The sequence below is a fragment of the Aythya ferina genome (genome assembly GCF_964211825.1).
Source record: "Aythya ferina genome assembly, chromosome: 13".
NCBI classification, from domain to species: domain Eukaryota; kingdom Metazoa; phylum Chordata; class Aves; order Anseriformes; family Anatidae; genus Aythya; species Aythya ferina.
The window spans coordinates 14,232,856-14,246,611 of NC_140311.1; the positions used below are offsets into that span (position 1 = coordinate 14,232,856).

At 40.7% G+C, this 13,756-nt stretch overlaps 2 protein-coding genes across 3 annotated transcripts in view; one reads left to right on the forward strand and one right to left on the reverse strand.

Annotated features, from left to right (window-relative positions):
* Positions 1-13,756, reverse strand: part of KIAA1210 — a 105,679-nt gene that overhangs the window by 8,150 nt on the left and 83,773 nt on the right. The window lies entirely within an intron of this gene.
* The window catches only part of LONRF3 (LON peptidase N-terminal domain and ring finger 3), a 15,835-nt gene continuing 2,079 nt past the window's right edge, over positions 1-13,756 (forward strand). Inside the window, exons 1-11 of one of the 2 annotated variants that reach the window (XM_084534775.1) lie at positions 18-698; positions 1,383-1,501; positions 2,069-2,191; positions 4,330-4,485; positions 5,880-6,123; positions 6,805-6,895; positions 10,091-10,205; positions 10,642-10,763; positions 11,449-11,607; positions 12,589-12,751; positions 13,549-13,698. In XM_084534775.1, the coding sequence (XP_084390901.1) occupies positions 95-698; positions 1,383-1,501; positions 2,069-2,191; positions 4,330-4,485; positions 5,880-6,123; positions 6,805-6,895; positions 10,091-10,205; positions 10,642-10,763; positions 11,449-11,607; positions 12,589-12,751; positions 13,549-13,698 (2,046 nt within the window). In that variant the 5' untranslated portion in view covers positions 18-94. Of the gene's footprint in view, positions 699-1,382; positions 1,502-2,068; positions 2,192-4,329; positions 4,486-5,879; positions 6,124-6,804; positions 6,896-10,090; positions 10,206-10,641; positions 10,764-11,448; positions 11,608-12,588; positions 12,752-13,548; positions 13,699-13,756 lie in introns of both variants that reach the window. The other variant, XM_084534776.1, reaches the window with a different exon arrangement.

Here is a 13,756-nt window from a genome sequence, read left to right on the forward strand (position 1 = left end):
CGCTCCCGGCGCGGGGCGGCAGCACCATGGCCCGCCGGGGCCCCGCCGCGCCCCCCGCCCGCCCGCCTCGCTGAGGGGCGCCGCCGCCGCCGCCATGGGGTCCCGCCAGCCGCCGCCGGAGCCCCCGCTGGTGCTGCAGCAGCTGGCGGCGGGCGGCAGCCGGGCCCCCGAGTGGCGGGCGCTGCTGGGGCGGGCCGACGGGCTGGCGGCCGCCGGGAGGCTGCCCGAGGCGCTGCCGCTGTACCGCCTGGCGTCCCGGCACCGGCAGCTGCGGGCCGAGCAGCTGGGGCGGCTGGTGGAGTGCCTGGCGCGGGGCGTGCGGCTGAGGGAAGGGCTGCCCGCCGCCGCCAGCGGCCCCCCGCAGCAGCAGCAGCAGCCCCGCGACTGGGAGGTGTTCGGCTGCCGCAAGTGCCAGGGCTTCCTCTTCGAGCCCGTGTCGCTGCCCTGCGGCCACACGTTCTGCAAAAAGTGCCTGGAGAGGGAGCGGCCGCCGCGGGCCCGCTGCGTGCTGTGCCGGGAGGAGGGCGGCGCGGCGGGCGGGCAGCTCCCGCGGGTCAATGTCATCCTCAGCAACCTGCTGGCCAAGTGGTTCCCCTGCCAAGTGAAGGCGTCGCAGCTCCGCCACGAAGGGAACCGCCTGTACGAGGAGAAGAAGCTGCAAGCCGCCCTGCAGAAGTACAACGAGGCGCTCAGCCTAGGTGAGGAAGGCGGAGGTGGAGGGGGGGGGAGCTGGGAGGCTCCGTCCCGCGGTGAAAGTGGGTCAGGAGAGCAGCGGTTGCATAAGCCGGGAGCCTGCGGTCCGGCCCCGTTGTGTAAGGAGCTGGGAGGGAAGGGGGGAGCCGGCTGCGGGGCTGCCCCGAGCCCCCCCCTGCGAGCCCCGAGTGCTGCCAGCAGCGGGTGCCGAGCTGCGAGCCCCCTGTGCCCTGCTGCGGCGGGGACAGGTGCCTGTGGGCAGCGCTCCTCTTCCCACCTCCAGCAGCGGCACGGAGGGAACCGCGCCCGCCCCTCGAAACTTTCACGCTTGCAATTTTGAAACTCCCGTCTACACAATAGCAGCCTTCCTCCTGCCACCCCAAATGTCTCCTGTAAGTTTCTGGTCCTCGGTCGGAGCCGGTGATTTTATTGTGCAAGTGTCTGGGCGCTTCTTTATGCAATGTTTCCTGCGGTTATGTAATGTGTAGCTGGCACTTGGGCTGGAGCTGCACGAAGAGGTTTCCATATTTCGTTTACTACACGGTTATTTAAAGACTGGGTATATTGTTTTTTTTTATGCACAACTTGTGAGGAACAGCGTGTGCTTCAAAAATAAATTTGAAAAGAGTAAAGCTTATGTAACTACTTTTAAGTTAAGTTAATCAACCAATTTCTCTTATTTCCTAAAGCCCCAAATGACCACTTACTATACAGCAACCGGTCCCAGATTAACTCTACTTTGAAAGCTTGCGAAGAGGCATTGCATGATGCAGAAACAGCATGCAGACTTCAGCCGTACTGGTTGAAAGTAAGTTCTGACTCCAGTTGCTTTTTATGCTGCTGTCCTGGATAGAAAACCATTGCCTTGGTCAGAGCTGAATCTGAGGCAAGCTTTGTCTTGTAATTTCTTGGACTCTTGTGGCTTACAGACATTGAACCATGGTATTCTTGAGCTTTCTGGGGTGAAAGAAGAGAGTGATAATCCTGGAGGATGAGCTAGCGCTGTTGTTTTTGACCTGCAGGCATCTCAAGTTCATGAACTGTTTCTAAAAACTGGATGTTGTGCTTATATCTTTATATAAGGAAGTAATCACTAGTTAGGAGATTAATGTAGGGGAAGTAGATTTCTCCAAGATCAGCTGGGCTCAGGTGCTGTGAGAATTATATCTGCCCGAGTTGGAGAATATCCCTGTTCTGCCTGTAAGAGCTTGAAATGCAGGCGTTGGTGGTGTCAAGGTATAATAGACTGTTTTAGTGAATTATCCCTGCCTAACTTTCTCTGTCTGGAAAGATTTTCTATTGCTTCATCTTGCTTTTATTGCATTCTCACAACAAAATGAATGAAAGCTGCAACTGTGGATGTGTTGTGTTGCAGGGTCACTTAAGGAAAGGACAAGCATTAGCTAATCTGGGGAAAACAGAAGAAGCTTTAAGAGAGTTCCTATTCTGCCTTGCTCTAGATACTGGGAACAAGACTGCCAAGTCTGAGGCTCAGAAGGTAAGTTCCCTAAATCATCTGGAACTATGTTGTTTTCAGTGGCCTGTCATAGAAAAAGAGTTTTTATTCTTTCCCCTGCCCCTCTCTCATTACTGTGAAGGGCTGGGTGGAGGGATGTCCAGGCTGTTGTTCAAATTTTGGGCTTATGTGTATCCCTTTCTTGGAGGTAGGGAGGTAGTAAAATAAACATACTAGGCAGATACTATGTGGAAACAGTTATTCACAGTGCTAGCATCAGTAATCTTGAAGTAAATGTCAATTGTTAATAATCACCACCCACGGACTATTGTGATTCCCTATAATCAAACTAATGTTCTCTTTCCTAGCTTAGCAAGGTATTGCCAGCGAGAGTGCAAAAGGGGGGGGAGTTGCTATTGAATGTTGTATCAGGCTGTTGACTGCTAGAACGCAACACGCAGCACCCCTCAAACTCCACTTGGGAGCAGCAGCTCTCTTCCTACTGCCGGTCGTGCTGTGCTGAGTATCGGTGTGTGAAGGAGGCGTGGAAGGAAGCAGTCAACAAAAGAGCTGTTTTTAAAATAGTTTTTAAAGGTTGCTAATAATTAACGCCAAAAAAGCAACAAAATAGGTCTGCGGTGAGCCTTTTTTCAGCAGCAGCTGAAGTTGATGTGGATTCCTAGAGATTTTGTAAAATTTGCTAGTACTACTTTGCCCACCACTTCAGAAATTAGCGTTTTGACAATCAATCATTTTCTGTTGTAGCTGAAAGGCTTAGCGTCACAGCAACAATAGCTTATGATAATAAAGAAGTAATACTTCTGTTTTCATTATACTGATTTTTCTTTCATGACAGTGTGCTCATGCTTTTCAGTGGCTGGTGGGTTGTGAACCTCTGGGCTGCTGACTGCTGTGACATGAAAAGCCTTTCAGAAGCACAGTAGCATTCTTGCAGTGAAGCACTGTTCATGAAATTAACTGAGGAAGTTATAACCTGGGTGGCTGCAGTGCAGCCAGATTTGTATCTCACTTTGTATATGGTTGAGACTTCCATTTCCTGTGATTTTTTTCTCATTGTTATTTGTTTAGCTTTCTGGCTTGGTTGGACCTTTTTTTTTCTTGCCAGTGTTTCACCATGCAGTCTTTCACCATCATTGTATCATAACTTGTTTTTTCATAGTCATGCTGGGAGACTTCCTATGCACTAGAGCAAGAAGGGCAGGAATAAACAGATATGATTCTAAATTCAGACTCCAAAGAGCTTTATCTGAGACACCTGATTTCTGAGCAGTGGGGTTCTGAGAAAAATCTTGGCTGCTTGTGACTGAAAGAATTACTTGGGCACTCATCAGACACAGAGTTCATCCATGATGCAGTATTCTACTGGGTCATTTCCAAGGCTGTTTGCATAACAATGTCAAACTACTTCTTACCAAATTCTTTGGGTGTAACTGTGATGTTCTGCTTTTATTAACTGTCTGTCTGTGTTAGTTTTGACATAGCTTGATCCTTTGGAATCTTTTTTGGCTTTAAAAAGCCATCTTAGCTGCCATACAGCTTCCTCAGGCATCAACAGGATCGCCTCTGTTGTATGTTGAAATTAGTTTTCAAAGTGTGCAAATTTTCCATTCATCTGTTTCTTTCATAATCATCTGATGAGATGTGCTGTACGAGTGGCTACAAGTTGCAACTAGATACAGATTCATTTATTTTCTGATAGCAAATGAAGAGAGCATTTTTCTCCTGACTACACTTTTCTATTCTCACGAGTGAATAGAAATAGTTATAATTTACAGTATCAGAAACACTTAACTGAACTTGGATTGAGATGAGTGCTTTCTGTACTTAGTAAACTCAGTGAAATATCTGATGTGCAGCAAAAAATAAAGATGTTAGTAATTTATGGTGAACTGCAGAAAAACAGGACATAGGTGTGTGTTTCATTTAGAGAATGGTTAGTAATGTATGGGCTTGTTTAACTCCAAAAATGTCTCCTCTGTTTGCTTGGCCTGTATTGCTTTAGCTTGTGCACTTTTTTCTCTTATCCTAGACTAAAGGGCTCTTTTAAACGTTTTTTTAAAAAAATCAAGGATGCTTGTCAGCTATTCCCTTACTTGCTTTTTCATTTAGAGCTTGCAAGGAAGGAACTAAGCAGTGAAGTATTCTGTTTTATATCACAGCTTCTACTTAGTTTGTTTTCACTCATCCCGGGAAATGCTCAGGAACACTTACCAGATATCCTGCAGCTGTTGTCACATCACTCTAGATTAAAGGGGAATCTCCTAAATTCAGTGGGATCTGGAGGCACCAGCCATAACCTACAAAGGTTGCTCAAGGTAAAGATCGAGTCTGATGTGTGGTTCTTAATTTTGCTGTGTGTTTTATGTTCACGTGGGGAAGCCTTCTCTCCTTTTCATCTCTGGGAGATGGGATGATGCGTTTTTTCAGACATACTGTGTTACAGAACATACAAAAAACAATGTGGGCCTACTGAAGTCTTACTGACTTCTTCTGTTTCTTTAATTGAAGCCCTCTGTTGTTCTTACAAATTTTATGTAAGAATTGAGTGGGTACTATTGCTGCCTTTAGCTCTTCTGAGTAGCTGGTAGTAGAAAAGAGCCTCTGAAGTACGGATTGAGATACCCTCAAGGGCCTTGAAATACTCAAATACAGGGTTTTAGCTTGAACTGTAACTGATGTGTCAGCAACAAAGTCATCCTGTGTTCAGTTCCTATAAGCTGATTAGAGATTATTGTAGAGCCACATAATTTATATTAGCGAGACCATAACTTGGTTTTCATAGCCAGAGTTTTGTGAAAAGCTGTAGAGGTTTAAATTCACAGGTTTGGGTAAGGACCCCTTCTGCTTCATTAAGACCTGAACTTTGAGAATAGGATCTGCATATGCTGTACATGTAGAAGAAAACTTGACTAGTCCCTACAAACAAAAATGGTAGATTTTGCATTGCCTTGTTGAGACTGTTAAGAATAATCAGTGACCTTGCCTTCTGGAAAGGCTTTTAGGATACTCTGAAAAGAAATCCCTTCATACAAGCCTGTCATGAAGTAAGTCATTTGAGGGACAGTTCACTCATCTTTCTACATGTTAAACATCATCCTGATCACAATTCACAGTACCTGCTTTCAGGCTCATCTGGAGAATTGGTGTGACAAGCTGATAGGTGAAGTCCTATGGAATGGCTGCTCACAGGTTGTTCTGTAGCCATAACAGGATAGAGAATGGTTGTTTTATCCTTTGCAAAAGAAGTCTCTCTCTGAAGGAAGCTGTGCATTTTTTTTCCTGTTTTAAATTGCATGTTTATACAGCTTCCTTAGAATGAAACTCACATTGTTTTGGTTGTTTTGATGGTTAATACCATCCTTATGATAGAAACAATATGTATTTTTCCTTGGGTTAAGCGATAACAATGTATTTAACCTGACATTTAGCCAGATCTCTGCTTGAATTTCATGGCCAAACTATAAAGCCATGCACAAAGGCTGAATATACTCGATGATACTGGGGGAGGGAGGGGAGGATAGTTTGCAGTTATTTTTCATTGAAATCAAGCCCTGACAGAGTAATTCTCAAACTGCTGTTCCTTGACTGACAAAGTCCTTCCTGGTGATTCACAATATTAAAGACTTATGACATGTTTGATTTTTTTTTTTTTTTCCTTACCAAGTTGATGGAAGATTGATGTTCTAATGTCAATCCTCTCTTTACACAGGTAAATGTGGAACAGAAAAAGGGTTTTCCTATTCAAGAGGAACCAGATGTAACTACTTCTGGCAGCTTGAGGAAATCCATACAAATCACAGAGAGTAAAAAGGACTGCTTAGAGGAGGAGAACAAACTCGCCTCCATTGCAGAGTCTGCCTTTCTCATTTCTGATAAGCGCAGCCTCCTAAAAAGGAAGGGCTGCTCGGAGGAGGTGAGAAATGCTGAGGTGCCCTGCAAGCTCATGAAGAAAGGTATGTTGAATTGCACACAGGATAAGTTCCATGACATGCAATCAGAGTTTTTGCTCACACAAAATTTAAGAGGGTCCAAATTACACTTTGATTTTTATAGTTTAATCAGGGCATGATGTGGAACCTTCCTTGTAAAAAAAAAAAAAAAAAAAAAAAAAAAAAAGTTAGTCTAAAAGGTAGCTAAGAATGTTGAGTCAATTGCTCGTTTATCAGCAGAGCTCTGAATCTTTTAAGGAACATTGTTACATGTACTTCTGGCACTTTCCGTATCAATTAAAAATAATAAAGAAAATTATGCTTAAGCATTAATTCCGTTTGTTTTTGACATCTGAGGTCTAGCCCCTTTTTTCGCAGTGTGGGATGTAGAGTAGAATGATAGCAAAACTTGTCCCACTTAAGGCTTCCAGCAAAATATATTTTGATGTTGTTAATGCAAGCCTAAATTCAACCCTCTGTAAGCTGGCATAATGTCACCAAAATTAAGGGGAGGTGTGTTTATTTGTGTCAAAGCTGAGTTTGATGCTTTGTGTAGAAATTACTGTAATGATGCTCAATGGTTCAGTAACTTCCAAGTAAATACAATGCATGTTTAAATATCAGATGCTGGTTGTAGATGTACAGCTGCAGGTTATGCTTTCGTATCAGTGCCCAATCATACTGTAATATGTTTTTTATTGTTAGATGCGGTTGATACGAAAGGAAATGGCACTGGGCAACACACTCCATTTGAATCTGTGGATCCATCGGATCTGGACTGCTCCCTGTGTATGAGGTATCCATTATTTCCTTGTGGATGTCATTAGCTTTGAAACTGGATCTCTTTTCCATTTTCAGTCTAGAGATTTTCTAGCTTACTTGTAGTTTTCCCTCTGACTTGAAACCAACCTTTATTATAATTATTATTCCATTAATGCATTTCTAGATCTTTGGTTTTGAGCACTGTGATGAATAGGTACTTCCAGTCTGCCCCAGATTAATGACTGGGAAGGACATGTGAGGTCACTGAAGGGTTACACATGTTAGTGGAGGTGTTTGAAAGATTTCTTCTCGCTAGTTACACCCCCCCACTGACCCAGTGCACTTGACCACAGTTCATCCTCTGGAATTTACAGAGCCATATATAGTGTTTATATAATACACAAAATAACTATTAAGTATTACCAATATAGCAAGCTTGTATTTAAATTAGTGTTCTTGCTATGACAATAGGAGGGTCTTGCAAGCAATCAAGTATGTTTTTTTTTCCTCTATTGCTTAACAGATGCACTGAATTCCTTAGTTTACAAAGTCTATCACTGTACTGCTTTGATCTCTTCTCTCAGTTAATTAACAGATTTTTTCTTAAGGACAGCAATGACTTTGATTTTAGAAAACAAAACAACAACAAAAAATTGTCAAGCACATGTTTTACTGCTTGCTTTGTTTAAAAAGAAATGAGATTTTGTTACTGACTTTGAAAGAAACACTGGGAAGATGTGTTTCACAGGAGTCTTGATCTCTGCATTAAGGCATTGCTTACATTTATCTTTTTAATTACTCAGATTTATCAACAAAGTATGTTAAGGTTTGTCTTGCACAAAAATTCCAATTATTGAATATCAGATATAAAAAAAAAAAAATCCATGAAGAGGCTTTTTTTTTTTCTGAAGGTCTGTGACTGGAGAAATGAGGATTTTCTTTGCTTTGTTATATGCTGGTAGGGGGGAGTGCTTCAATTTATTTCAAAGAAACTGAAACCTTTGAGGGAACAACTGCTAAAACTTGCTTCTGCTTGGAATAAATCATATCTGTCCCTTCTACCCCCAACTGCCTACAGCTAAATACACGCTCCAAAATTTTACACAACTGTAAGAACACTTGATACTGCTAAAAACCAAACTTTCCTCTAACAGAAAGCCACACAGTTGGTCTTATCTGGCTTTAATGAGTTTATGATTATGTCCACAAATAATTATTCAGTGCTTTTAATGAAATTAATTAGTGCTACTTTCTCATCCTCTGTTAATCAGAAACAGACTAAAATACATTCTTAAACAAATTTAGCTTGAGGATTGCTGGTTCTGTGACAGTACAGGCATGTTTGTTAGTGCTGATTGTATAATTGCAATCACAAATGCAAGTCTTGCATCTAGAAGGATGTCAGCCTTATAACACCGCAATAATGAAGGCCTGTGCTAAGGGAAGCTGTCACAAGATCTTTTTCATGTTATTAATGCAGGTTGATCATAATTATTTCCTGCTGTGTTTGTCAGATGTATTTTAGGGATTTGGATCCTGAGATACTTTGGACTAATTACCTAGTAACCTACTGACCTATTCACAATTAACTGCAGGAGCTGTTATTAGCTTATTTGTCTGGTAGGGTGGCCAAAATGTTATTGATCTACATTCACTCCAGCAGCAAGGAGGGAAAAAAAGTAAAGCTCAAAGCAACGTGTTGGTGAGAAATGAGGGAGCATTACTCAGCAGGCGTGAATACTCATTTTCTGCTGTTACAGTAGCTTAAAATGATGTCACAAGAAGTCTTTTTTGTATAGTGCGGCTTTCTGCAAGTCACAACACTTGGTCCAGGTCCCTCAGTCACTGGGGAAAAAGCTGCTGCTGGCTACAGTGAGTCAGAGCAGGATCGTGCATTTTAACAGGAATTTCTTGCATTTATGCTAACACTTCAAGTAGTCACTACGAAATAATTGCATATGCAAACCAGTTCTTACTGAAGCATAATGTAGATTTTGGTATTTTACGTAATTCAGGGCAATAAGGTAAGGCAGTGAGGTTTCTGTTCATGAAACAAACAAGTAATAAGGGTTTTCAATGACACAGTCAAGTTGCAATAATAGGTGCGGCATTTTAGATGCTTCTTCATATGTTCCCTTGCTTAAATGTCAATATTTATAGTAACTAAGGACATTTAATAAAATGGCAATGGCAATCTTGTGAAGAGCCAATTATGCTCCTAAGTACACTCATCTTGTTCAAGATATTAATAAATGTGGGTTTACATGTTTATACTTTCCACAAGAAAAATAGAACTTAGTTTGCAGCTTTGATAAACTTGATAAACTAAAATTAGGCTAGTATTTGAGCCCCTAAAATGATTACGCAGTATGCTGTGAAGCATATCATATGCCAAGCAATTTAATTTATAGCTTTGAAGATTTTGTATTTAAAAAATAAAGTTATTTAGATTTAGTAGGATTATTTAAATGATCAACATCTCTCTATGGTACTTACTTGCAAGGAAACATCACTTTACAATATCACATAGTTATAATAAGCCAAAAATATTTTCTACATGAAAATAAGTGTCCCAGAGGTGCTTGAAATGGGTAAAGGTTAGATATAAAGATACTTTAAAGTCCTGGCCTTATATAATTAAATATTTTTTCTAGATGAAACATGAATTTAATATCATTGCTTTTCCAGAAAAACAGTCATTTGAAGGTTTAAAAACTGTCTATTCCAACAAAACTGCTTTCTCAGTCCAGGTTTGTAATAATACATTTCATTGTAATGATTTGTGGGCTATTACTGCAAATAGTTCTTTTGGGTAGACCGAAGCACATACAAGTAATCACATGATTTCCACACTAATAGTTGTATAAGCATTGCTCAGTTTCATCAGAAAAAGTTAGATGGTCCAACTTCTGCTTCTATTTATTGCTTGTGTTGAATATAATGAAGGCCTGGCCTATCTGAACTTAAAGACAGTATTTCTCCCTCACATTCACCAAAATTTGAGTTCATGGGCTGCCTTTTCCACGTTGGGTGACAATAATTAAGTCTGTAAGCTGAATAAAGACAAAAGTTGGATGAAGACATGAATGAAAAGCAAGGAACAGTTTTATCCCTGGAGTAGTCAGTAGCTAAATTAGTGGATTAATGCAAAGCTTTTCGGTAAAAGCTTTTTCTTTTGTTTTGGTACACGATATTGTTGTCTTTTTGTCTTTTGGATTTTCCAATCCAGGCTCTTCTATGAACCTGTCACTACACCTTGTGGACACACCTTCTGCCTCAAATGTCTTGAGAGATGCCTGGATCACAACCCAAAATGTCCCCTGTGCAAAGAAGGGCTCTCAGAGGTAATGATGGTTGGATGTTGTCAGTACAAATTCAAGGGCACAGGACAGGATCAAGTAGCACCTTCAGGAATCTTCCAAACTCAAAAGTAATATTGCTTAACTGAAGAAAAAGGTGACTTCTGAAATGCCCTTGTAATTCTTGTGACTTAGAGCTTGGATAATCTCCATTGTTGAAACCTTACAACCAGGCCTGTACTTGGGAAATCTGGGAGGGAAGGCAGGTCACCTGCAGATTGTCTAAAATAACATCCCTAATGTAGGGAATAGTTTGATAAACTACTCTTCAGTGGCAGTGCAACCTTAAGATTGTTTTGATGCACAATAGACACAGAAAAACAGAACAAACAGATGACTGCCTTAGCATAGGCCACGCACACTTTGAAATGCTAGACAATATAATGGCTTCTGTGTCTTTTGGTTTTGTTTTTTACTGCAGTGCTTGGCTATGAGGAAATACTGTAAAACAGTACTAATGGAGGAGTTAATAGCTAGATATCTTCCAGAGGAACTCACTGAAAGAAGAAAGATCTATGAAGAGGAAATAGCAGAGCTTTCCAAGTATGTAAACCATGTATTTAAAACTTGGTGTTTAATACTACTGCTGTTAGCTAACAAATGCTTCCTGCTGCGGGGGAACGCAAACTAAGATGCTGACAAAAGAGCTTCTTCCTTGGTATCAGTGATTCAAAGAGAACAGGGCCCAGGTGAAATTGTGCTTTGAGTAAGCATAAGAACTGGACACTGTGCTAAACAATAATAAGAAGAAATCCGGGATGTTACTTTATAAACAAGCTATAAAGCAATGTAGCTGCTTTCAGTAGCCCTCTGTGAAAGCCACAGAGCAAGACAATAAGTGGAAGTAGTCTTACAGGCTGGGGGGCAGAAATTACTGGGTAGGGAAGAAGTGGGATTAAGGAAAATCTATAAAGAGAATAGCAGAGATGCTTTAATGCTCTCACGAGCAAAACCAGACAGCATAACTAAAAACTTTCTTGCTAATAAGTGGTGTATCAGTTTCCACAGTAACTAGTCAGATAATCAATTTAAAGAGAAACAGTTTTAGCTTTTACTTACTACACTAATAATATTCTAAATTTAAACTTCTATTTACAGATATAATAATTTTAAAGAATGCTCTTGTATAAAACGTATGGATTTTATACCTTGTGAGTGTTCTGGTTAAGTTTCCTATCTGGTGTCTTTTTTTTTTTTTTTTTTTTTTTTTTTTTTTTTTTTTTTACAGCCTAAATAAGAATGTTCCTATATTTGTCTGCACAATGGCTTATCCTACAGTCCCGTGCCCTCTGCACATATTTGAGCCATGTTACCGCCTGATGATTCGAAGGTGCATGGAGACTGGCACCAAACAATTTGGGATGTGCATCAGTGACCCTGTGAAGGGGTGAGTGAGCAGCATGCTTGGACCATCTGATCTACCTCACTTAGTTTGGAGCAAGGCCTTTGGAGAGAGGTGCAGAAAGGTCCATCACTATAAACATATGTGATAGTTCGCTAGTAGAGAGACCTTCTACCTAATCATGCCAGTTAAAGACACTGAAAAGACTGAAGTTTCTCTTTTGAGCAGTTGGATTCTATGACTGCCCATCTGTCTTGAAACACACAGAGCTAGTGCATTTTATACAAAGTTGAACTGCAGACCTCTTAAAAATATGTGGAAAGGAAGCATATTTTCAACTGTTTTAAAATCTGTCTAATGCTTTGCCACAAGAAATCAAATTTAAATGGCAGTAAGGTAAGGTGTTCTTTAAATTAGGAAAATAGCTAAGCTATTGGGCTACAGTTCTAAATACACTGGAGGCTGTAGAGGTAGAGCAGGACTTTTGTAAGGACTGGCTGAGCATTTACATTGAACCTTTTACAGTCAGTCTTATTGGCCTTGACCTTGATGTCTGTCTCTGTATATAGCTCTTTCCTTTTGTTTTGAGGGATACCTACAAGGTATGACATACACAAAATGCATGCCTACAAAATCTGCTGAAAATGTGGAAGTTTTTCATGTATAGATTTCATAGCCCTTCCATAATTATTCTGAATTGCATTTGTTCTTTTGTCTTGATTGAAAACACTAGAGTTATGGAGAAAGCATGCTTCTGGGCTGTATAATTTTCAATTTCATAAGCAATTCCTTGTATTCTGAAGCATACAGTTAGTGTTAATCAGATCAGACAGCCTGAATATTCTTGATAGTTTTGAAAACAATTGTTGAATAATTTGAGCTATAGCAGGTCAGTACTGTGAACAATGGGAATTAGCTGACACTAGTAAGTACCTTTGTGGTAGGGACTGGCTGTATGGCAGTTCTGTGGAACTAAGGGTAGAGAGAGTAAGACTTGTTTACTTGCTTTTGTTCTGATTTAAATAGGTTTGCAGACTATGGCTGCATTCTGGAGATAAGAAACGTTGAATTCTTTGCTGATGGTCGCTCCGTTGTAGACAGCATTGGCAAGAGGAGATTTAAGGTGATACAGCACAGCCAGCGCGATGGCTATAATACAGCAGATATTGAGTACATTGAGGATCAAAAGGTGAATCCAAAAGATTTCATTTAAACTGTATAATACCTAAAATTCAAAGCAAATATATCACGCAAACTTCTGTTTTGTGGAACAGTTACTGTTAAATTAAACTGGTATTTACTGACCGCTCATGGTTAAAGATGAGAAATACGAGTTACACGAGTACACGCACACACTGCCCATATGCTGAAGAATGTTCTCCCTAGAGTATTTTAGAAACTAAGTGAATCCAGGATGAGATCTTCCCACTCTTCTAGACAGAGTAACTGCAGTTGATAAAGGTGGTGGGGTAGGGGCGAGTTGCTTGTTTGCTCTGAAGCTAATTAGAAAACTTCTCTTCAGGTAAGAGGGAGCAGGGTTGGGTCTACTACACCTTCAGAATGATTTACATCAATTATTTAAAAAAAAAAAAAAAGGCAAAGTATTCTGGCTGATATAAGCTTTTGTTTTAAGTGGGAAGATAAAATTACTGTTTTGAGGAGATGATAAATAAACTTTAACTATTTTCATAATCTCTTATTGTGTTGTAGGATGCTTATGAAAAGATATTTTCATATAACAATCCAGAAGTGTTTATTCTCCAAATTAGAGTCCTTGGTTTAGAATACATTATAAGAATGTGAAGTAATTGATAAATGAGTTTGTTTTTAGGGGGAAAAAATCACACCTTTCATGATTCATACTGGAATTCTCTTGGCATTCTTTGCTCTTTTCTCCTACCCACCTCAGAAAACCCTAAAGTAATGATCTGCCTTCCCTAACAGCAAACTGAACAGTAACCTTCCCCTTCTCTTTACTCATTTCAGGTGCAAGGACAAGACTATGCTGCATTACTTGTCCTCCACGATTCTGTCTATGATCTGGCATATACGTGGTTTAACTCACTCAAGCAGGCACTCAAAAGTCGAATTCTCAGTCATTTTGGTCCGATGCCAGCTAAGGATCCTGACCCACAGGTACCCAGAATCCATGGCTTATGTAACTTCTAGAGACAGAAATAGCAAGGATAACTGA